This window comes from Ambystoma mexicanum, chromosome 1p (assembly GCF_040938575.1).
Source record: "Ambystoma mexicanum isolate Mex_15411 chromosome 1p, UKY_AmexF1_1, whole genome shotgun sequence".
NCBI lineage: Eukaryota > Metazoa > Chordata > Amphibia > Caudata > Ambystomatidae > Ambystoma > Ambystoma mexicanum.
Genome location: NC_090921.1, coordinates 336,547,956 through 336,573,678, shown reverse-complemented (window position 1 = coordinate 336,573,678; position 25,723 = coordinate 336,547,956). Strand labels below are relative to the sequence as shown.

The 25,723-nt window shown below is 46.6% G+C and overlaps 1 protein-coding gene and 1 non-coding gene across 8 annotated transcripts in view; one reads left to right on the top strand and one right to left on the bottom strand.

Annotated features, from left to right (window-relative positions):
* Positions 1-25,723, top strand: part of LOC138569831 (transducin-like enhancer protein 2) — a 1,070,704-nt gene that overhangs the window by 531,524 nt on the left and 513,457 nt on the right. For 6 of the 7 annotated variants that reach the window (XM_069648244.1, XM_069648230.1, XM_069648222.1 and 3 more), the window contains one exon: positions 19,227-19,328. The exons of the other annotated variant lie outside the window; for it this stretch is intronic. In XM_069648244.1, coding sequence (XP_069504345.1) covers positions 19,227-19,328 — 102 coding nt within the window. The remainder of the gene's footprint in view (positions 1-19,226; positions 19,329-25,723) is intronic. 7 annotated transcript variants of the gene reach the window in all.
* On the bottom strand, positions 22,703-22,864 carry LOC138462638 (U1 spliceosomal RNA). Its single transcript, XR_011265237.1, has one exon. It is a non-coding gene; the product is annotated as a U1 spliceosomal RNA (small nuclear RNA).

Below are 25,723 nucleotides of genomic sequence, written 5' to 3'. Positions count from 1 at the left end.
TGCCACCAGTATGTGAGAAGACAAACCTTTCCATAGAAGGCAGCACCGTAATGTCAGTGATATAAGGTTTGTTCAGGATCACTGTATCGTCTGCTGGCAAAGCCAGGATCCAAGCATGAATGCTTTGGTTCCACAGTCTAGAATTTGGATACATAAACACCTCTCTGGAATAACACTTTATTGTCATCATTGGAGGTGCCTGTATAGATTTTACAACTCCCCATCTGAACAAATCCATTTCTAGACTTTCATCATACTGACGCTATGTTAATTTCTATAGCAACCGCTATCTGGTACAGGTACATTGGTGATGAGAACACCTGGAGTGCTAAAAAACTAAGTACATATACATGCAGGAATAACAACTTCATACATTGGAAATGCTGATTTGGCCTTGATTGAATTTGTTAATGTAATCTTGCATATGAACGCAGATCTCTGCAATGAGTGCTTAACACACTAAGCTATCTTCTGAACCAGGGGCCACTCATATTTACCAATATCCATTTCAAATTTGGCTATTGCATATGATCAATATAATCCCCACAGAAAAGTGAGAATGCTACATGTGTTGCACCACACACACTATGTATACCACAGTGAACATAGCATTGGAGGATGAAAAGATCAGATCAGAATGTACTTGTCAACAGCAGACAGGCAATAGGTTTAGAGCCTCTCAGCAGCACACTATAACAATCCTGATGCGTGATATTTAAATATGGTGTTATGTTATGTTATTTTGCTTATAAAGCGCCAAAGCCTGAGGGCATCCAGTCGCTGAACAGAGGGACAGCGCTATGGGGCGAAGATTTCTGACGTCTCAGGTTTCTTTACTTAAAAAGCCTTGTTTTTAATGATTTCCTGAAGGGATTCTGGTAGCTATCCCATGCCGGTGCCACCGAAACCGGGAAGGAGTGGCCGTTTCCCCAGGCTCTTTTGAAACGATCTACTCTAAGTAGACATGCTTTAGCTGAGCGAAGGTTCCTGATGGGTTGATGGATTACTACCTTCTCTTTGAGATATTGGGGGGCAATACCAAAGATGCACTTGCAACCTAAGGTTAACAACTTGAAAAGAACTCTAGCGCTCTCACCAGTAACCAGTGCAGCTCTCCCCAGGCAGTAGACACTGGTTCTCTCTGTGCTATATGATGGACTATGCGCACCACTTCGTTTTGGATTTTCTGCAGTTTTTGTATGCCACCTTTGTTAGCGCTTCCCAGTAGGGAGTTACAGTAATCCAGGTGCGGTAGTATAATAGCCTGCTCCAGTTTTGCACGGTGTTCCTTGGTGATCATGGGACTAACCAGTTTCAGTACTCGAAGGTAATAGTTGGTATTTCTTACAATGTAGTCCACATGGGTGTCCGCATTCAGGTTGGCTTCCATATATGTACTTAGCGTCTTCACTTTAGCAGCTACAAAGATCTGACTGCCCTCAATTAGAAAGCTGGAGAAAGCCTGATCTAGGCCTTCCCTAGCCTGTTTGGACCCATCAGCTCGGTTTTCAGGCGTTGAAACACAACCAATTTGTAGACATCCCATTTTTTATAACCAAATAGATGTTATTCAACCTCTACTGATCCTCTGCATAATTGCCACTAATTTCTATTGACAGCTGAAAGTCATCAGCATAATTAGTGAAAAGAACACCTAGTCTCTCTAACTCCACACACAAAGGTTGAATGTATATATTAAAAAGGGATTGAGACAAGCACGCTCCGTGCGGTACGCCGCAGACAATGGGTTCTGCCTCTGACCAGGCATCTCCCGAGTATAACCTAAATCTGCGTCCCTCCAGGAACAGCCTCATCCACCTGACCACCTCCCCAGAGAAGCCCCCTGTGACCACCAGTCCCTCCAGCAAAATTGTGTGGTCCTTTAGATCGAAGGCTGCTGATAAATCAAGCAGAATCAGCAGCCCTGATCCACTCCTCTCCAACATTGTCAGCATCTGCATCCATAGGTCGATCAAGACACTTTCTGTACCATGAGAGCATCGAAAGCCTGATTGCTTCGTGTGTAGTATGCCAGCAGCTTCCATATATCGTTGGAGCTGCATAGTAACCACCTTGCCGACCAGCTTCAAAAAGAACAGAGTGTTGGAAATCGGCCACAAATGTGCCGCGTCATTAGTGCCCAGACCGTGTTTCTTCAAAAGTGCGGTCACTGCAACATCTTTAATGGATTGAGGATGACACAATGTTTGAAAGAAGCATTTACAAATCTACACAGATAAAGAGCAAAAATATCATAATGTTCTAGGAGGACCTTAGATGGTAATATATCCCCTCGGCAACTAGTAGGGTGCATGGCCTTAAGAATATCTTCAGTTTCTGTAATTGTTATAGTGGAGAAGCTAAAGCGAGTGGAAGACGCCACCTGATTTTTCTCCCTGAGATCAGGGGGAGTATGTTCAATCACTGTGCCTAGTGGCCCATTTCCTGTGCTATCTTCCACTGTTACGAGCTTCAGCCTATCCAGCTCAATACTGATCTTAGACTGAGCGAGCAGATGTTTGTCTGAGAAGGCCCTTTGAGCTCTTACACAGTATTCCTTTGATAGATTTATATTCTGATTTAGAACTTTAGGTTTTTCCCATGTTCTGAATAGTTTAAAGAGTTCCTTTGTTTGATTTCCTGCCCTACTTATTTGTTTGTTGTAATGTTTACGTTTTTGCTTCTGTAATCTTGTCTTGATGCTCCTTCTCCCTATGTTTCATTTGGCTTTATTTTTAGGATTTTTATCTTTGAGCCAGGCATGTTCCACCTGTCTTTTATTTATCTTTAGCTGGGCCAAATCAGGAGAGAACCACTTTTGATGATTGGGGGAATCCCTTACACTTCTCGGCTTAATGGGAGCAATCTTGTCGAGCAGGGTCGTCATGTCTCTATTATAATTCTCTATAAGAGCATCGGGGTGGTCAAAGTCAGATGTTTGAGTCATTTATTGCATTCATACTTCCCGCAAGATCATCAGATGTAATGGCCCGATAGTTTCTTCCTAAAACCTTACGTGGCAGCTCATGTTGCTGCCTGAAAGGCACAGGGAGTTGGATCTGACAAGTAATGGATGAGTGATCTGACCACACACAGGGAGTGGTAGTAACCCCTGTAAGTGTGATGTTCTCGCTGGCCACCTAGCCTAGGGTATTTCCCTTTATATGTGTAGGTTTAGAATTATGAACAATGATGTTTCCATTATTCAGAGGTCTCTCCAATTCCAATGCTTTCCTATCTCTGGGGTCCCCTCTCCAACAGTTTAGATCACCCAGCAGAATTACAGCACTGTTAGTTTTTTGCATAGAAAATAGCAGATTAGTGAGATATTCATAGAACCGAAGGGACTCTTCTCGGGGCCTGTAGAGAGCTACAAAGTTGATGCTGAAATTGTGATTGGGAATACTCTTGGTATGCTATATATCGCACCCTTCACATTCCACCTTGACCTCAAACATCCCAAGGGTTTTCTTACATATAATAGCAATTCCACCTCTTTGACCTATGTCACGATATTTCCCAAAGAAGACATAGCTGGGGGGAAGGGATGTACTTGTTTTATGACAGGGCCATGTGCATCTGAGAGCCATGTCTCTGTGATAGTCATTATGTCCACGTCTTTTTCCAGAATCAAGTCATGGACATCCAAAGTGGGTTTTACTTATGTTTGTTGGTTTGTTTATTAATTTGTAGGGTGCACCGAACCCTTAGGTAACTGGGCGCAACAGAGTACAAAGGATACTTAAAGCTTTGTTACACATTAGGGATAATACATACATACGTGCATACAGTAAGATACATAAATACATTGCATATTGGAAGATTAGGCAAGCTTCATACATACAAGTGTATATGGTGGGGTGATCCAGTACAGTAGAAGGCAAGAGATAGTAGGTAAGAGCAAGAGCAGGAAGGTACAGAAGCTGGTACATGTTGGTTAGTCTTAGTGGTCGTTAGATTGTAACCAGTTGAGAATGTTACATCTAAAGCTGTAGTAAGACTGGTCTATTCTAAGAACTAGTGGGAGTGCATTCCAATACTGGCCAGCTTTTACCGGGAAGCTGTTTCCGCCTGTTTTATTTAGCTTAAATCTGGGTATCTGTAGGCAGTGGGAGTTAGTGGCTCTGGAGAGGCAGGTTGATGCTCTTTTGACTATTCTCTCTGTGAGGTAAGGGGAAGCTAAGTTGTTGAGGCATTTAAATGTTAGTGAAACAGTTTTAAGTAGGATCCTGTCACTTATATTTAGCAAGTGGTGTTCTCTTCTCATATTAGATACATGTTATCTGGTATGTAAATTCAGGGCCTTTCTAAGGGCGTTATTTTGTAGTGTCTGAATTTTGTCAGTGATGGATTTATTAGCCCCCAAGTAAAGGGCATTGCAATAAACTAATTTTGATAATATTAGGGCATTAGCCAAGAAGATAATGGTGCTGGCTTCTGATAAAAAAAGGTCTGCATGCCCTAATAAGTTTGCACGTATAGGCGGTAGATGATGCTTGAGAGTTTACCTGTCTCCTCAAGGTTAGGGTAGAGTCAAGGGAAGAACCTAATGTCTTCACTTCCTTAGCGACTGTGATAGTATTGCCATCAATGTTGAAAGAAGAGTAGTTTGGGTCAAGTTTTTTCAGATTGGCAGCGGAGAATCAGGATCTCAGTTTTGTCGGCATTCAGGCAGAGGCCATGGGTTGCCATACATGCCTGAATGAGGAGGTATATTTCATTTACCAAGGCTGTATCAGAGGCAAAATTGCCCGAAAGAGGAATGAGGATCTGGGTGTCATCTGCGTAATTTGTGTAGGTGACACCCAGTTTGTCCAATTTGTCAAATAGGGGCTTGGCAAATATATTATACATAGTTGGCGAGATGCAAGAACCTTGTGGGACACCGCATGTGGTCTGGATTGGGTCTGCTGATGCCGAGGTGGAGAAAACTCTCATTGTTCTATTGTCTAGGAAAGACTGGACCCAAGCTATGGCTTCATTCGAGAAGTGGGCAGCCAATGCTAGGTGTTTGCATAAAACTGCATGGTCCACCAGGTCAAAGGCTGCCGACAGGTCAAAGAGGAGCAGCATGGCAGTGTTTCCCTTGTTGTTGAGCTTGTCAATTTGTGTCTTAAGATCGATTAAGGCTGTCTCCGTGCCATGTTGTGGTCTAAATCCGGATTGGCGGGAGCCTAGGAGCTGATTGGTTTGAAGATAGTTCTGGATTTGTAGATAGGCTACTCTATTTACTATCTTGAGGAGGAAGGGTACCGTGGTAATGGGCCTGTAGTTGTGGGGATGGCCGGGTCTAGAGTTTGTTTCTTGAGAAGAGGTAAAACCCATGACTCTTTTAAATTACTTGGGACAGTATTGGTTGAAAAGGATGCATTAATTAGTTTTGTGAAGCAGGGGGCTACGTCTCTTGCTGCATCCTTAATTAGTTGGGCAGGGCAATTGTCACCCTTGCAGTTAGAGGGCTTCAGAGATGCAATGACTTTTTCGGTTTCCAGGATGGATACTTTGGGGGATTTGAATGGTGCTGGACCAGGCATGTCTTTAGTGGGGTTGATGTGTGGCGTCTCGGTAGGAGGCAAGGAGGCTTTTTTTTGGCAATTTTAAATTGCAGAGTTGTTATTGCATTGGCTAGGGCATTCTGGATGTTGGTGCACCATTGTTTGTCTTTAAGTACATCATCAGGAGGGGGTAAAGGCGATTCTAATTCCTGGAGGATCACAAACAATTCCCTTGTGTTGGATCTGGCGTCGGAAATTCTTTCGTTGTAGAGGTCTTTTTTGGTATGGATAATTTCTTTTTTGTAATTATTTACAAAGTGATTTAGTTGCGCTTTGTTTTCATCAGAAGGGGAGTGTCGCCATAGGGTTTCTAATTTTCTTTTTTGCAGTCTTAATGCTTTCAGGTGAGGGGTAAACTAGGTATTGAGGTCTGCCTGCTGTTTACTCTTTCATGGCTTGAGGGGCACAATGGTGTCAAGGGCCTGAGCTATGGTATTTTTGTACAGCTCCACAAGGAGATTGGGGTCCGAGTTGCTCAGGAGGGTGTTAATAGTGGGAAGGAGGAGTTTGTCAGGTGTGATTTTATTTTTTTATCTAGTAGGGGGAGGAGGTGCCATGGCTTTACCTTTGGCTATTTGTTTATCTATAGTTATGGAGAAGTTGATTAAATGATGGTCAGTCCATAGTTGGGCGGTTGTTTTAGTAATAGTGATGGTACAGTTAAGGGCAGTAACACAGTCTAGGGTCCTTCCTTTGTCATGCGTTGGAGTGAGGACTTTTTGGGTGAAGCCATGTTCTGCGAGCATGGTCGCTTTTGTTTGGGCTTGTTTTTCCTCAGGATCATTGAATCCTAAGTTGAAATCGGCCAGTAATAGTACTTGAGAGAAGTCTTTGGTATTACCTGGTACTAAGCAAAACAAGGTTCAGGGGTGAGAAGGGGCGGCTCCATAGGTAATTTATTCAGTTGTGACACATTCTTTACCCTCACGGAGTGGCTTTAATGAGTTCCCCCAAGTTCATTAGAGAGTGTGAGTAATGCTGATCTACCATTAAGTCTGTCTGCCTTAATGATTTTTGTGCCCCCTCAGACTGGGTTGGGAAGCCTTTCCTCTCGTGGGCCTTGAAAGCAACCTCACGGGTGGGAAGAGCTCCCGCCGTCACCAGAAGTGAGCCCTGCACGTTAACATTGTGTAAGGTCTTCTGTGTTATTCTTGGTCTGATTGTCCCCATGGTGGGCCCTTCCTCTACCAGGAGCGGGACGCCGTTCATCTGTATTGCCTGGGTTTCCCTCCCGCGGGCCTTGATAGCAACCTCACGGGTGGGAAGAGCTCCCGCCGTCACCAGAAGTGAGCCCTGCACGTTAACATTGTGTAAGGTCTTCTGTGTTATTCTTGGTCTGATTGTCCCCATGGTGGGCCCTTCCTCTACCAGGAGCGGGACGCCGTTCATCTGTATTGCCTGGGTTTCCCTCCCGCGGGCCTTGATAGCAACCTCGCGGTGCGAGGCAGCCGGGTCAGCAGTATTCAAGGTTATGGAGGGACTGGTAATAGAAATCACCCCTGTTCGTGTATTAAGAGCAGTCACTATATTCCTATCACCACCCTCTCGTAAGTGCATCCTCTCTCGGCCTGGTATGTTCATAATGTTACATTTCAAACATGTCTTATTATGTTACTGTAAGAAACCAATTTGAGAGAATAATGGAAGTTGGCGTTTGCAGTTTCAATTGGTCACACCACTCCCCCTAAGAAACAAAGTCTCTACATTGCAGGTCATATGTAGAACTCTGGACAGCAATAACGAGTATGTGAGGCTTTGATTGTTTCTATTTTCAGTTGTCTATGCTGAGTCTGCTGAACGTGTTGAAACTTGAAAGTGGGTTGCTTGCACATGTGATAACTTGGCTTCCGGGCAGATTTTGCTGGGAGTATCCTAAGCTGAAGCAGAGTTGTGTTCCTCAAGCACGCTGCTTAAAGAAGACCCAGCAGTGCTGAAGCCTGCTTGTTAACGTGTGAGTGTTGTGGGCAAGCGGGGAGCAGGTGCTGACAGTATTGGCTGCTCCCCTGGCACCAAAAGCTGCCTCAGATACTGGTTGCGAGCAAGCCCCTAAATTCGAGTAGAGGGTGGCAATGGTTTCCAGAGACCCGCTTGGGCTCTGTTGTGTTCTGGCCCTGTGCGGATGTTGGCTAAAATCTGTGGGGATGGGGGCTGATGTGTGCATTTGATTTTTGTTAGACAGAGAGGCGAGGGATGACTTTCCCGAAACTGGCAGCTTTAAAGTACTGCTGCGTTTGTGCAGATACACTTTTCTGCACGAATACAGTAAAACTTTAACACTGCCAGCTTCAGGAACGTCTTCCCTTCCCTCCCTGCTTAACAAAAATCAAGTTCGCACATCACCAGGCCCCTCCCCACGGATAGGATATGAGCAAACATATTTTATATTTATGTATTTATTTATTTATTTTTACATTTGACATAACAACGTTATGTCTTCTTTCGCATCCGAGAGGAGGGTGATGATGTGTGCGCTTGCGTTTAGTTAAGCAGATTGGCGGGGAAGCCTTTAACGCTGCGCATTTCTGGAAAGGAATCCCTCCCCTCTCTGCCTAACAAAGGAAAGTGAGGAAGCACCCCGTCAACTCTCATTTCGGGGGTGGCTGGAGCCTGATTAGCTCAATGGCGTTGTGCCACTGGTTCCTTCATCCTCTCGGGTGAATTGCTTGTCATGTTCGGCTCAGAGGGCCAACTTGGGACATTGGGATCATACTTGCAAGAGAGCAATAGAGACATATTTACCATTTTAAACAGTGGAAATTATTGTCTTTGTTTCAACGTGGACAGCGAGATTAGAACCAGCATCCTCAGCGTCCAAAGATGGACATCTAACGCCACTGCCTCCTGACCCTGGAGTGTCGGTGCAGGAATTATCGCCTACCTTTTGCTACTGTTTCCCTAGGCTCCTAATAGAAGTATTTTCAAAATGGCACATGCGCACTAAAGAGTATTTTTCCCAGCGCAGCTCAAGCCATCCATGTTGGTCGCCCGATGCTTTTTCGCAGAGCACTGGAGCACAGTACACTTGTATATCCAGGCACTGGAAGACACCCTGTGCTCTAGGTGCTTCAATATATATAACGAATGATGCTACTTGATTTGACAACTTGGCTGGGTTTGGGGGCTAGCCACACCCATCCCTCATTAGGCCATGTTTTAATGAAGTGTTAGTTGCCACACTCTATTGCTCAACCCACTTAAGATCTTACTTATTGCTTTTAATTTTTCAGTAATTAAGCATCTTCTCCGCATTTGGTGACATTTTCACAGAAATGCGACAAGGGGACTGGCATTACTCACAGTACACATATGTACATACAAGTTCCTTCCCTACCACCCCTTCCATTGGGTACAACTTCCTTGACCAGAAACGTATCATGCTTCCTACACTCTCCCAAAGTCGGTGTGTTGCCACCGCTCTCCGATGGCTCCAGGAAAGGGCATATGCCGCAGCCACGACCCCTCCCACTGGCACAAGCTGCCGGTGTCTGTGTTTGAGCATACAGTGCTTGTTGGTCATGTGAGGAAAAGGTGGATAACCCCTTTCAAACACCACCATTACACCAGTGCTCCTTACAGAGCTTTGCTTCAAGTTGGAACTTCGGGGGCACAGACATATTATGTGGACACCATTGGCCTCAGTATGACGGTCCCGAAATAAGGGTTCCAGTAGCAACGTACCGGCACCCTTTCCATACCGCCATACTGCAACAATGCTGGTAGGGGCCACGGAACCCCCGACAGGGCCCTACTGGCATGGTCATCACTGAAGCACCGGCACCGTTAGCAACCATGCCGGTACTTCCATGTCCCCATTTTAGGTCTCCCTGGGAATGGGGATTTATCGGTTCTGCCGCTTGCTGTAATATCAGGCGGCGGAAACAGTGTTACGAGGGTGCCGGTCACCCGCCGCCTACCAGCGGGTTTTCCTCCAACCTCGTAATGAGGGCACAGGTGTCCCAGGGGGTCATGTCCTAAAAATAAAGTGGTGGGACTCATTAACATACCAATTTAATGTGGTGTCAACAGAAATTAGCATATCAAGGTGCCCTCTGGAAAAAGAGGGGGACTGGTGAAAAAGTGGGTGGACTCCATCCACCCACGTGTACCCTCAACTTGAGACCTGATTTGTCCTCATCATTGCATGATTTTTCCAGCCATTTGGGCTATGGGGACCAGATGTCCTGGTATTGGGGGCACAGTCCTGGTTTTTCACACTATGCCCCCTGGCCCTGATAAGCTTCAGCAAACCAGTCAACGTCCCAGTTTTCTTTAAATACTTCCAAGCAAATCGTTAGGATACCTCAGGGAGAACGTGTTCGCCTTGGAAGCAAGATGACGTGGAGCAACACAAGTTTAACCCCACGTCCGTGCTTAGAAACCTCTGGGTATAAAGCGCGTTATACATAAACAATTACAATAGAGCACTTCTCTGTCAAAGGGTGAGTGCAGGCCCAGTTCCAACTGCAGGGTCTGCGGGTGAGACAGTGTGACATACGCTTCTCTTGTTGCTGCCAGAAACACAGAAGATTCAGAGAGAAACAATAATAAGAAAGGGAGAAGAGAAGTGTTTAAGTAAGAGGCTAGAATAGGAACCTAGCAAACTGCATCAGGAGAAAGGAAGGACAGGGAGGTAATGAGATGCAGAAAGGGCTTGAGCAGAGGCAGCAGTAAAAGTGATGCGTGTGCATCCGTCACGGTTCACTATCATGAGCGCACCCCACTACTCTGCAGAATTACCCAAACCCCCCCCAAAAGGCTTACACTGTTCAAAATGCTGCTGCAATGGTCGCAGGAATCCTCAAATGGCACCTCAGAAATGTCTGAAATTTAAGGGAACCATTATGTCAGGTTAGTCAATGACACGGAGACAGGGTTGCCACTTTCTGGGTCCCTGCTGCAGTGCCCGCATGTGCACACAGAGGCCCCTTTTATTACTTGAGTCATGCGCCCCACTTAAAGGGGCCACACCACAGTCAGTGGTGACATTGTGAACAAAATAGTAGTGAAACTATGTTCCATTCAGTCTAACCCTCCCCTCGATCCATCTTTCTGCAAAATAACCCCTTGCTTTGCATCCTTCTCTCCAGCTCCCAACACTGTGTTTTTACAACAGAAAGTACAGGGAACAAAAAAAGAAACAAAATGCACCACAAACACACTAGTCAGCAGTTTAACTTTAATCATGCTTAAATTTTAAACACATAGCGTAGCTAGCCCCCACTATAGCCCCCTATACATTTCATGCAATTTGCTCAAATAGTTTACTCGCAGACAATCTGATTATTTGAAAGAAACAGATGCCCAGCACTCGGTGTATACCGAGCTGAAGCTGCCAACAGCACACCACCTCTCCCACTCTTCTTCTCCCCTCTTCCCGACTAACCCTACCCATCCTTCCTGTTTGCAGATCCGCCAGAGCGCCTGGGACCAATTCCGTTGGTGACGGTGCGCTATACAAGTACCGATAACATAACATAACATCACTTTATTTGGAGTCAGCTGACAGGGTGATCCTAGTAGTGCCCACGCCCCGAGAGGAAATGGTCCTAAGCACATACTCTGGGTGACCCTTTGCCATTCATGTGCTTCAACGAAACCAGTGAACCCTCACTTCAGTTGATTATCCTTCCGGGTGAACTATGTCACTTCCGTTGTCCAGTTGAACTCTGTCACTTCCGGTTTAAGTACTTCCGGGTCAAGCCTGCCTCTGGTAGCTTTTCTGCCGGGATTTAGAACCCCCATACAACTGTATGGAGAAAACCCCCCAGGCTACTGCATTTTTTGAGGAGTGCAACTGTCTGTAAGGGGAAAGTGCCAGTCGAACCCTCCCTTGCTCCTGCAGCCAGCAGGTAATGCTCAGGGCTAGCATCCACAGCGTGATTCCTAGGCTCGGCCAGCAACTCTGCCACGCTTTGGGGGTGGGACTCCTGCAACCCCCTATGACTCCACGCATCTAGTTACCTACTCACCAGCTCCTACTCGCATCCTGCTTCCTAAGGGGGCACCTAACACTTCCAGTATCCAGTAGAAAAACATAGCCCGTAATGACAGAAATTGGCCGTTAAAGAAGGGACCCTATCTGGCGCGACTGGGTCATTTAAAGCCCACCCCCTCCCAGGCAGCAAGCTGGTTTCAACTGGCCTGGTGTCTGCCATTTCCGTTTCCGGCCTCCCCTCCCAGGAGTGGAAGCAGAAAGTAAACAGGAGCCAGAGGACAGCCCACTATTCCAGTTGCCCCTCTATCGCCATCTATCATGTGCTCCGTCAGCTGCTAATTCGGATCACTGCGGGGGCGTGGCTGTTTGGGAACTGGCTACATGCCCCAAACCGGAAATTGGAATAAACAAAGCAAACCTGTCTTAGCAGTACAGTTCTGCAAGATGTGCTATTAGAGCAGTGGTCTTCAAACTGTAAGGCGGGCACCTTCTGGAGTGGGGAGAGGGGACTCGTTCAGAATGGAAGACGTTGACCATGTTTATTTTATTTTACTATATCTGAGTTTTTGTTCACCGCTGGCCCTACCTAGGGGGTCTCCGAGCACCTTCTATAATTTCCGTCAAAATATAGGCTGTTCGGCATTTGGGAGGAGGGGACTGATAACAATAGTTTTGCTCTAAGGGGGCTCAGCATAAAAAAGGTTTGGAAACATCTGTGTTAGCGTATTCCATGCAGGATCCAGGTTTGATTCCCCGTAGGGGACCATGAAAAGACAAAGGTTCCTTTTGCCTGCCCACTAGGAAAGCTGGGCGGCGTGATAATGAGCACGGGAGTGATGGCTGAATTGTCCAAAAAGTAGCGGCACGTCTACCTTTTAGTTCCCTCACTCTTCAGTCTCTATGCTTAGCTATTCTGATCTGTTCTATTTGTAGCCTCTTGCTTTAAAGTCCCCTTTTTCTGTTTAATTTTGTCTTGTCCCGGTTTGTGGTCTGGAAGATCTAACCACCATACTTTGACCTGAGGTTAACTTGTTCCATCTTGTATGTGCTGCCTCGAGACATGTTTAGTGGTATTTTAGTCCTGTCTCTAAGTGTTCCCATTTTCACTCAAATGAGCGGGTGGGAAGAGGGTCTAGAGTGCTCTGGGTTCTAGTGTGCAAGCTGTTTGTAGGGGTGGGGTATGGGTCAGGTTCTATGAGGGATGGGATGCTGCACAGGGAGATATTGGCTGGCCCCTCCGGGAGCGAAGCTCTGATTGGCAGCTCACTCCAGTGCACCTGGTCAGGTGCCTCAGACTGGCTACAAGGGAGAGGCTGCCCTGGTCTTCGGCTAAACACAAGGCAACCACCTGTAACAAGGGGGACCAGTAATCATCAGGTCACCCCAATTTGCAGCATTCGGGCCATATACTCCTCCTGGCAAAAGTACATGTGGAGGGAGGTTGTGATTGGAGGAAGGGGAATGGGAAACGCAGAGAGGGGGAAATAAGGAGGTGGTGGGAAGGAGGGTCAAGAGCACTAATGGGGGGCAGCAGGAGGAGGACGCTGAGGCAGGGATCTGGGGGCGAGGGATACAGAGGGAGCTCAGCGAGGATGGCTACAGAATAAGAAGACGGAGGGCAGGTAGGAAGTCAATTAGCAGAGTTAGGATGTGGGCCACAGAGAAGGATAGACAGGGTAAAGATAGGAGGTGCACGAGGCAGACGTTCTTATGTTATATTGTCTTTATTAATACGCACATTACCACCACAGTCATCTTATGCTGTTGCGTATCCCTCACTAGAACGCAGATAAGGGACAGACCGAACGCCGCGCAGCAACCATCAAAGAGGCGCAGAGCCGGAGAGCTTCAGTAAAGTATATTTATTCCCCTGCGTTACACTTTCAACTGCCCTTCCTTCCCTTGCATCACTTCCCTCGCTGCTTGCAAGTCCCGCCCCCTCCCGAACTACTAGACCGTCACGGCACAACATGACATTATGCTAAGGGTGCCAATGCTCATCCTGAATTCCCATGAGGAACCATTGTAGGCTCCGCCCACTCCCGCAGTTAAATTACGGAGCCCTGTCAGTGTAGAAGTGATGTTACCCCCCCTCCACCTGCCCCAGGCGGCAGCCAGACCATGGTCTATGGAGAGCAAAGGAGGCAGGGACAAGGAGAGTGGTTTAGAGGAAGAGAGTGAAAAGTTAGGGAGATAAGGTTCAGACTTAACTCACATTATGTAGGGAAGAGAAAACATAAGGGTAAGTGAAAGAGGGTGTTGGGATTGATGTATTTTTTTAGTATTTTGTCCAAAACAAAATGTAATCAAAAGAAGGGACGAGAGCTTCCCTTATTGGCCAGCAAATCTTTCATGGAAGCCGTTCTTAATGTGGCATTACGTAGTCATGTTGTATCGATGCATGTTATGTTATGTTATACAAATTTGTATATCGCACCTTCACCAACAAGGGCATCACGGCGCTCAAGCTGGAAACTAAACACATTGCTAACGCTAACAGCTGGGAAAGAGCTTTGGCGGAGAACAAGAAGGTCTTCAGAGGCCGTATAAAGGAAAGATGATCAGTGGTCTCACAAAGACGCAGCGGAATAGAATTCCACAACAGGGCAGCAGCTACAGAGAAAGAGCGACCACCCACGCGGGCGCATCTAAACTGAGGTACCGCAATCTGCAGGGAGGTAGAAGAGCGAAAAGAACGAGATGGAACATAGCGTCTGAATTTGACCTGCAAATACTCTGTGTCTGTCTCATAGAAGGCTCGATGGACCAGGCATAAAGATTTAAACTTGACTCGTTTCGCCACCGGGAGCCAATGCAAAAAAGTTAAACATTCAAGAGACTAAGGACCGGTGGCCAGCTCCAACTGCCAATCTAGCGGCTGTGTTCTGGAGCAGCTGTAACCATTGAAGGAGGAAGGCAAGTTGTACCAGAAACAGAACATTACAGTAGTCCAGTGAACACAAGGTAAGAGAGGACACTACCACAGGGTGAAGGGAGACAGGGAGATAAGACAAAACTCTATGCAGCATCCGTAGTTTAAAATGAACGGATTGGCACACAGCGCCAACCTGAACCCGCATGGATAGCAAGGATTAGAACTTCAAGCTTAAGTTCTTGAAAACCAAGGAAGGCTGGGGAGGAGGACCAAGTTCCAGTGGCCAGAAAGCTGAAGACCACCCCGAGGATTCAGGCAATGACCCAACTATGACCAACCGTTTTATCTCCATTAAGATGGAGCCACTTATTACCCATCCAGGAGTGAACTGCCAGGAGGGATGAGCGACAACGCTCCGCAGTATCCGGCACAGAAAGATAGAGCCACACCAAGATTTGTGTATCATCGGCATACGAAAAACACAGAAAACCAAAAGATTGTGTAAGCTTAATAAGGGGTATGATATAGAGATTAAAGAGAAGAGGGGAAAGAGCCGAACCCTGCAGGACACCACAATCAAGCAGAAATGCAGCCGATGTGACAGGAGGAAGTAAAAGGGTCTGAGGGGTTTCAGAAAGAAAAAACCCTACCCGTCAAACACCAAGCCCGAGACGCCAGCAGATGCTAGTCTATCCCTAAGGATCACATGGTCCACTGTGTCAAACGTGCAGAGAGATCCAGCAGGATCAGTGCACCAAGATCCACAATCAGGGCCCGATCATCGGCCACCACCACCAGGACCGACTCAGTTTCTCTGCCCACCTGGAACCATTACTATAAAGGGTCTAATGCCCCCCGAGTCCTCCAGAAAGGAACGCAAAAGAGGAGTGATCAGGGCATCAAGGAGCTTCATAGGGAATGAGAGAAGAGAGATAGGACGAAGATTAGGGAGAGTAGATGAGTCCAGGTTAGGTTTTTTAAAAGAGGAATAATTAAGGCGTGTTTAAATGTAGTCGGTATGGATGCATTAGCATGCGAAATATTAACTGTCAATGTAAGTGGCGGTGCAAGACAAGGGATTATTGCTTTAGGAATGCTGGGAGGAATAGGATCTACAGGGGAGGCTGACTTCATGCGCAAAGTAGCTGAAATAGTCTCACACTCTGAGAAAACTGGAAAGGTGGACCAGCTAGGGATCAAAGGGCTGGGAGATTTTAAGACGGGGAGCGGAATAGTGCAAGAAGCAGCACTTCTTTCTCTGATAGTCACGATTTTATCATTAAAAAACTTGAGAGTGCGTCGCAAAGTATTTGTGAAGGAGTCAGGGTCTTCATGGCAGCAGGTGAGGACAGCACAAGACAAGTTGAAATAGCTCTTTAGGAGAATTTGCTGCAATTTCTATCCAGGAGGCAAAATAGACACATTTAGCTGCCATAAGGGCCTGTACACAGCCGCAGCTTTACATAAGGCTAAGCGAGTCGTGGGGCAGAAGCCCAAGCGCCACTTGCACTCTGCTTGCCTACGGGCAAGACGCAGCCTGGCAAGATCGGCGGAATACCATGGCTCAGAGGAGCTACCAGCCGGCCTGGAGGCTTTCTGCGGCGCTAAGGCCTTAGCTGTAGCTGTCATGGCAAATCTGGAGTGTCGACTTCAGCTGACAGGCACAGAATGCCAGACAAAATATCAGAGTGGTTTATTCTACCCCAACTAGGCAAAGGGTGGCGGGGGAGGGCCCGGGCGGTGCAATAGATGACACATTCACCAGAAACTGAATAAGCGAGTGAACAGACCTGATTACAGGAGACGAAGGGGTGGTAGTGACCAGGAGTCATAGGGCAAAGATTAAATCAAGTGTATTGCCTAGGCAATGTGTAGGACCGGATGACACTAGTTGGGGCATGTCCAAATCCCAAAAAAAGGGAAACGAGGTTTGCTCGGGTGCTTGTTGTAGGTGAAGTGTTGGTAGTGAGAGAGAGTAGTGGCACCTACTTGGGAGAGTGAGGCTGTGAATGAGTGAGTGTTTGATAAACCATGTGAGAGTGGATAGGTATAGACTAGAAGGCTGACTGATTGGGAAAAATAGGAGTGACTGAGGGAGTGAAAGAGGTGTATGAAAGAAGCAAAATTACTGAGAGGCGAGTAGAGAAGAGAGGAGATAGACGAGTAGAGAGGAGAGAAGACAAGAGTAGAGAGGAGAGTAAAGATTGTGTGACCATAAGAGGGGCAGAAGAGGGAGAAGAAAGGGAGGAGAAAGAGAGACAGGGGGGAGGGAACACCAGAGAAAGGAAAGAAAGATAGCAAGAGCAAAGAGCGAAAAGATCTGGGCATTCTGAGAGGCCCCAGAACCCTAGATCCATAGTTGCAACCTGATCCAGGGGAGCTGGCAGGTCAGGCCACCCCTAGAAGAGCCCCAGAGGGAGTAAGATAGATGAGGCCACAACCTTTAGGCCATCATCTCAGCTAGCCTTTAGCTAGTATGTGTTACCGATTTCCAGCTTACAACTTGGTGTTTCTGCACACCTGGGTTAGGGAGGGGGGAAGTCCCCGGTAGACGGGAAAGTGACGTCAACTAGAGTGCCACTGCCCAGCCGCCTACAGTCAACTCACCGAACATCTTGAGTTGCGAAAACAATAAAACTCGTGAACTACACTTTGAAGTCTGGGAGGTTTTGAGGCCATCTGTGGCAAAAGGCAATGTAGGGTTGGGAGGCTGAGCTAGCAGGGTGGGAGGCTGAGATGGGAGAAGAGGAACATCTGTCTCTGAAAGTGGGATCAGCTAAACAGGTCCACCTTTCATATTGCTCCATGCTAAAACATATACTGCAAACATATAACTGCTGAGGTTGTCTGCTGAAGCCCCCCAGCAGCTGCCTTGCTGTTTAGCAACATTGCAGCTAAAGAATGACATGTGAATTTCTGACAACAGCCTGATAGAACCTATATTTCCAATGGGCATGCACTGCCTTTAACAGTAGGCAGCCCTGATCCAAGTTCATTTATTGTGTTTGCTACCAGGACATGGTGGCAGATTGATTAAAATGTAAATATAAGCCATGTCTAGTTATGACATGGTGGCGCCTGGGAATCTAGAAATGTGCTAGCCAAAACCGCCTCATTTCACTAACAGGGCCTCATGTGCATTAGCCGTCTGTAACCGGGTTTCACCGAAAAAGCCATTTGGACTAGCCCGGGAAACCCTTCTTTTGATCTCTCTGGGAAGGTGTGCCCCCTTCGCCAGAGGACAGGAAATCTCCCCAGGCTTTAGCTGGGAAACAGTGTTTCAAAGGCAAGCCCTGCCAGGACAACCAAGAGCTGAAACCAGGGTGGTAATTGCTGGAGACCTTTAGATGCAGGGCAGACAGGTGGAGTTGCAGTAGCCAGGAAAGGAGTACCAGTACACAGAAGAGTCCTGGACTCTCCCATGCAAAACACTTCCTGTTACCTCTCCCCACTTCCTTCAGAGACTAGGCTGGAAGGTGGGCATTCCATAGTTTTTTCCCATGCACTTGCGCGATCTGAATGACACCTGGCCTAGTAGAATCGGTGTCTGTCTTCCCTCTGTACCTCCTCCCTTGCCTCGTCGCGCCTTGAAACACTTGTGTATAGGCGCGTCATAAATGCCATATCATATCACAGTGGAAGATTGCATAATTATGGACGTCATCCACCCACTTCTTTCAGAGGGCGGCCACCATCTTCCCTATGTTTTTTCGAAGAATTACCAAATGATAATAACTTCCAGCACCCTTATGAAGTGCGGCAGCTGGGATTCGAACCCTGATTGCGGAGCTGTGAGGCCAAGAACTTAGCTACAAGTCCAAAGGAATTGCTAACCATGTAGCTGTGAAATAGCTCATGTTGACATTCTGCTCTAGAGATAAAGGTGTGCAACCTTTATACTCAGCAGGAAGACCTATAGGAAAGTCTGTTCCTTGGGCTATTAAATGCAGATGCGTATTTGTCCTGTGCACTTTACTTGTTGAAGCCAAATTGAATAAAATGTGCACATTTCACTTTAGGATATGTACACTTCCTGTGATGTCACTTCCCCCGTGTATATATTTAGGACTTGAGCCCTGGTATGGTCTCATTATGTATGGGCAATAAAAGGAGACAAAAAATCATTTGATATCATTTTCTCGTCCCAGGAAAGCAATACCAAGGCCAGCATGACAGCATGTCATCCTTTTCATTGTAGTAATGCCAGCTGCAACAATAATAATGGCGATAACAGCGTGCATCACTAGTTCTGTTATTGTTATTAATATTACCGCTAACGCGTGAACTGGTGATGACTATTTGTCAGCTTTGCCATTCTGATGAGGGTAAACTGAGGACCATCGTTCACCCTCAGGCATTTCCAAGGTTACGAACACAAGGTTCCCACGTGTTTCTCTGATTGTTGCACGCAATGCAACATTTCAGCAATTCATATTTTTGGTTTTGGCCCTAATGTCCCAACGCGTTGCCTGCTTTAGTAAACTTGCCCTTTGATATGGACATGGACATGGATATGGACAAAACACAGGAAATATTATTTGGGAATTGGGTTGGTCAAAAATACTTTTTCAGCTGAGCAAAGTCTCTGTTCCAATTTGTAACTATGAATAATTTGGTAAAGCCCTGACAAAGGCACGTCCGGGTGTGCAAATATGTTAAAGGATTGATGAATTGCTGTTATATTTTTTTAGGGATTGGATGTGTCATGTGGGGAGAAGTGTATTTTAATGTATAGTCATTTTAAATTGTATTTTATGCAAAGGATTGGGTAGATTTTGTGTAAGGTTTTCATGTGGTTTTAAAACTGAAAGCACTTTAACTAAATCAATAAATACATTTTCCGTTATCTCCCCTCCTCCAGAGTAAGTCCAGCTCACCTGTGGGGAGTGCGACCGGGGAGGATAGGCCGAGCACAGCCGGGGTGAAGCGCAAGCGCGACGACAAGGATGTTCTTGGACGTTACGTGAGTACAGGCATAGGAAGTAATGCATCAGGCGGGTGCCAGGTGTGAAGACCTCCTCACCAGGCCTACAAGTGCATGGAGAGGGTTTACTGGGTGGGGCAGCGGAAGCTGTACATACTAATAGTAATATAACACAATGTGCATGATGGAGACGGGCTTGTAACCAGTGGTGGTCGCTATGTTGCAGTCATCGGGGGGCGTGCCCTGGTGCCAAGAGGAGCAGAGGTGCGTCATCCGGAGACCGTAGTGAACTCAAAAGGACTCACACTGGTGCAGGCAGCAAAGGCAACTGTGTTGCAACCAGCCCGAGCCAATGTGGAGCAGCTGGGAGGGGGCATGCTACGACCAGTAAGGAAGAGCAGGTACTCAGAAACCTAGGATTTAAGTGGACCAGGGCTCAGAGCCGGTAAGGTTCAAGTGTCCCGGGGCTTGGCCAGGTCTACCTGACCTAGTTCTAGGAAATTCACCTTGGCTTTCTGCCCAGCTACGTAGCTCTCTATTTGTCTCACTTCCTATGTGTGTCTCACAATCTATTTGTATAACTCTGTATTTGTCTCTCTCCCCACTTACCTCTGGTCCAATCATATTTTCACCCTATTTCGCCCTGTGTATGCCCCTTTTTTCTGAGCTCGTGCCTTGGGGGCCTGGCACACTAAAACATTACACTCCGCGATTCCAAGCATGAGCTCAGTATAATGGTGCACTTTTAAGTCATTCGCTTGAAATTTGATTCTGACAACCTAATGAAGTCATCTCTCAAAGATATTCATCAAGCACAGACTGATTATGCCTTATTTTGTTACCAATTGCGTGATGTTTAAAAGTTGTCAGGCTTTGATGGAAAGGAGGGTCAGAAAAGCAACTAATATAATACAAATAACTATTATCTATTGCTAAACTAGGGTGCTTTAAGGAAAAGGCGCTGACAAACTCTCACAATACCAATTGAAGCCTGCTGGGGGACACAGGGCGGCTGCATAAAGGAGACAATGAGCAGAGAGGTGTACAATTTAGCTTCAAACCCAATGAGCCTAATGAGTTGCTCTGCAGACCTTAAGATGTGTATCTTGGCTTCAAACCTGATCATCCAGAGGTAGCTTTGCAAAGCAGATTTCCCCGAGGGCAACATACCATACTTACTAGTGATTGCAAGGGGGTCATTTTCTTCTCTCTGCTAATTGCAGAGAGAGAGAGAGAGAGACGCTCCTCTAACAATGGCATGTTAGCTGTGCCGCCGTGCCATTTTGATTGCTTGCAACAGAAGCGCAAATGCATGGAAATACAGGTGAAATTCAGACGAACCGAGTTTCTTTAAACTTTGTAGTGCAATCGCAAATGCCTGAAGCCATGTGTCAGCATGCACTGAGGCATTTCCATGAATTCCTATGGAATCTGCCAGCTTGAACCAGTTGCTAAAAGCTGGCAGGGCCCCCAGGAATCTAATGCATATCTGCTATCACTAGACTCAGATTCTATTCTAATTCTATTCTAAAAATAATTTATATTGCGCCAACACCCCTGCAGGCCTCAGAGGGCTCACAAGACAAAATAAACGAAAGAACACCAACAGGATCCTAAACAGTAGTGTTGGGTCAGTAGAAGAAAGGGAGATTCCTAAACTCCTCCTCCATCAAACAGATATGTCTTCAAGGCTTTCTTGAACTGGGCAATTGATGGCAGCTGTTTGATGGGGTGAGGGAGATCGTTCCAAACCCTAGGCGCCCAGCCATTAAAGCTCAGGCCTCCAAATCTCCTTAAGGTGAATCGCAGCTGCATCAACAGATCCTTATTATTATACCGTAGAGTACGCCTATGCGGCAGTCTCATAATTCGTGAACTGAGGTAACCCGGAACATCACCTACTAGACATTTATAGATCAGGCAGGATGCTTGAAAATGAAACCTCTGGTGAACAGAGAGCCAATGTAGCTTCCTGCGGGCAGCGGTGACATGGTCTCTATGCATCAGGCCACAGACAGCTCGGACTGCCTCATTCTGGACGGTCTGCAACTTTTTCACATTAGCCTGTGAGGAACCAACCAGTAGCCCATTACAATAATCCAACCTAGTGTTTATTGTGGCTGTGGCAATCAGAGCCCTGTTTTACTCTGACAGAGACAGAAGTATCTGCCAGAGCACCTGCCAGCTGGGGTATCTGCCAGTATCTGCCAGCTGGAGCTCAAGTGAGACACAGGTTTACTGAAATGTAGGTTATGGTCAAAAATAAACCCCAGGGTTTAAACATGCTCAGGGAACTGTATTGTAGTGCCCTCTATTAGGAAGTCTCATACTGAGTATCTCATTTCTTCAACTTTGTGGTGCGCCCAATGATCAGAATCTCCGTTTTCTTGTCACTCAAAGCAAAAGAGTTCTCCACCATCCATGCTTTTACTGCATAGAAAACCTTGCTGACTTTCAGTGAGTTGGCTTCATAGGATCCAGAGAGTTTCAGAATGATCTGAGTCTCATCCACATAATTGATGAACTTGACACCCAGACCATCTAAAACAGGCTTGTCCAACCTTTTTGAATGTGGGGCCGAAGCATTAACTTTTTGTCACCCAGTGGGCCGGCGAGCCAAAAGTCAACAACCTCACCCAAAGCAGTATATTAAAAAGCGATATTGTGTGACCTTTGACACAATAGCATCACAGGCAGTGATAGCCATGCAGTCCCAAAGATAGCTTTTGGTGTATTGGGCAGTGATCAAAGGTTAGTTGCTTGTGATTTCTTTCAGTGTCTATGTGTTAATATTTTTCTGAAATAGTGGGGGCGACCGAGCGTAGCGAAGGAGCTACAAGGTTCTAGGGAGGGTTTGGGGGGGTTCCCCCGGTTCCCCCCCAAGAATGTTTTTCAAATATGGGGTTGAAATGGTGTATTTTACAGCAGAAAAGGTGACCAAAAAGCCATAAGTTTACAATCAGTTCTAAAGGGGAACATCAAAATTCCATGTCACCAACAGCAGAAAAGAACATTGTAGAACACAACACATTTTAATGATCAATGTGTCCACAGTGTAAGACAGCACTGTCACTGATGTAACACAGTGTCATGCTGGTTGTGCCCAAAATATGCCCCTGTAGCAACATGTCTATGCTGGCTGTTCCCAATTTAGGCCAGCATTGTCCTGTACAAAGCATGATTGATGCTGCCTGAGCATGTGCAGTGTGCCCAATACATATGGCAGCTTATCTCTGTAATACACATTACTTCTGTGGTGATGAAAGAGGCATAATTCAATTCAACAGATAAAATGTGGAAAAGCGATCACCCAAAGGTGAACCTAATTGAAAAAACGCAACGTGAGCACAATCTTAAAGTATGCAACCTAGCAGACCTAGTGCACACTTTACCTTTTCTTTCACCAATAAATCAGGGGGAGAGAGCGAACGCAGTCCCCCACTACCAGAAATAATGCAGTCGTGTATCCCGCATTTGGGAACATAGCAGGGGTCAGCAAATCCGATGTGTAATGGGTAAGCCTCACCCTGGGAGATCTGCCCTTGAGATCAGATTCTCCCCTGCTAGCTAAGTATGAGTTGCATGCAAGTGGGCAGGGGTTGGTTCAGTTCTGGGAAGCCCCGCTAAGCGAGGGTGAGAAGGCAGGCCCTGACGCAGCCCCAACCCCCTAACCCCCCGGAAGCTCTAAGCATCTGCAGAGCTGCCTGTCCCACATGTAGGGGGAAGCTCCAGCAGGCAGAGCCCAACAGAAGAGCAGATTGTAGCGCAGTTCCTTTCTCCCATCAGGCCCTGCTCGGCCCGAGATTTGTATAAATAGCAGGATGGCTCGAGCAGGCCTGTTGCAGTCTGCCCACTGCCCTGTCGGCCCCACACGGGCCCATGGCCCTCCTGAGCGGAGCTGCACAGAGCTGGCCCCATTGACAACATCATAATCATCCGGGACCTCGACGCTCCCCCACCCCTGAATCTCAGAGTTCTGCTCAATGACAATGCTGAAGCTTTGACATCTTTGCCGTAACCATATGCCGTGTTGTGTCAGCTGAGCCGGCACAGCGCCAAAGGCAAGTATTCCCTTGTCCGGGCCCAGAGGTCACTGAGTCTTCCAGTGCCATCCACTTGGCACGGCCTACTGTTCCCAGCGTTTTCTACCCGCAAATCAGCACCACTGCCAAACAGAACTGCATCATTAGGGCCCATCGCTGCTGCTCTCCGACTTGACCCCAGCCCAGCGCAAAGGCACCCATGCTTCTGGTCTGATGCTGAAAAGCCTGGCTCTGCTGAGATCCAAAAGACAAGAACTAAGGTATTTTGGGAACATAGTAATATTGTTTTTTGTGTTGCAACTCTTATCAGCTCACACCTCTCCTGAAGGGTGTAGGCTGCCCTCAGACTGCGCTACCAAAAGAGCGAAAATAAGTTATACCTGTTGGGCTTGCCTGTTTCACTTTTATGATTGTGATCACTGCTTCCTGGGTATTAAGCGCGTTATAAATAACCTATCATATCAGATCATTTCAAAGATCACAGATCAAGATCATAAGCAACCTTGGCAGGTGGTCCACTGAGGCCCATTTGCAGGTTGCAGTGTGTTATTGGGGCACTACTAGGGTAACATATTGTGCTGTACATGTGGTATTTGCCATGCTTTGATACCCCACTGGCCACATCTATAATGTCCAATGTACTTGGTGTAATGCATGGACATTTTCACCAATCCGCACTGTGCTTAGAGGTAAACGCAACTGAGCTCCCGCTGTTCTTCTTTGTCTCGAGACAAGGAAAAAAAGCACTGCAAAGGTTAAGTTTCTCAGCTGATAAAGGTTCATCTTCGGTGACATTCGCAATTCAAAAGAACGATTTTTGGGGCAGACAGGCTGTGTCGCCGCAACCCCTGCTAAACATATGTCCAGAGGTGACAAACCTTGAAAGTAACTCTGCACAATGGGCCTCTGAGCAGCGGCCCACGGCTAATCAGGGGTTCAGGAATCCACTGTGCTGCCCAAGCCGAGAGGAACTCCGGCAAAGCACCTGTCCACATAATCCTTCGCAAGGGCCAGCACTCTCTTCACCTCCTCCCTTCATCTCGGCTCGCCTTTTGCCCCTCGGAGCACCATGCAAGAGAGGAACGAGCATGTCTGAGCCGGAGCCCTGTTCCTCTCTTGCATGGTGGGTCCTACTTGCTTGAAATGGGATATTTAAATGCAAAGTAATTGCTACTATATTAATCCCATTGTTCATAGTTTGTGGGAGGACTGGGCAATTGTATGGACCCGCGCTCACTGAAAATGAATGGTATTCCCGAGGTAACCCTCACTATGCCGTGATACAAATTAGTCTCTCCTTCCTCCATCATCAAGTCCCAAGATCTTCTTGACTAATTTATTTATTTCTGCAATGTTTGTCGGATATCCGACAAACATTGCATGAATAAATAAATTAACACTTCGTGGCTGAGGACTGTAACTACCTCTGTTGACGCCATGGGGTCACCAGAGGAAGTTACAGTTTTGCGCACAGGCACATTTAAAAAAACAAAAAAAAAAAAAAACTTTTTTTCTTTTTTTTTACTCAAGAGTTGTCAACATACGGTCTCGCGGGCCACATAAAATGGCTTGGTGGGCCGCATTGTGGCCGGCGGGCCGTATGTTGGACAACCTTGATCTGAGAGATCAAAAAGGGGCTTTGGGTAGATGTTATAAAGCAGAGGTGAGACAAAGGAACCCTGTGGTACTCCACAGAAAAATTGAGCCTCTTGTGACTGAGAGTTCCCTCTTACAACCCTAGCCTTGCTAGGACCAAGGAAGTATCTAAACAAATTCACTGCCAACTTTGAGCAGTTACCGGCCAGCCTGTCCACCATCCTATCGCGGTTCACCAAATCAAAAGCGGTGGACAGGTCTAGCAACAGCAACATGGCCAAACTGCCTTGATGTACAATTTCAACCAAGCCAGATTTGACATCCACCAAAGCAATTCCGGTCCCATGCTTCTTCTTGAATGCTGACTGGCCTTTCGCCAAAATTCCCCCCTCTTCTACAAAAGCTTTGTAGTGTGTACAAGCAATCTTTTCTATAATCTTTAACACAAAGGGAACATTTGTTATGGACCGATAATTAGCAGGCTCATTGGGGTCTAGACCCTCCTTCTTTAATAATGGAGAAATCCAGGCCTCCTTGATGTGATCAGGAACCATTCCTTCCTGGAAGGAGCGATTAATGAAAGACGTGACTGACAGAGCAATGGTGGTAAGATATTCCTTGAAGTATGAGGCTGGAAAATATCACCCTTACATGATGTGGGTTTCAGTTAAGCAACAGTTGCTAACACTTCAAAAGAACGATTTTTGGGGCAGACAGGCTGTGTCGCCGCAACCCCTGCTAAACATATGTCCAGAGATGACAAACCTTGAAAGTAACTCCGCACAATGGGCCTCT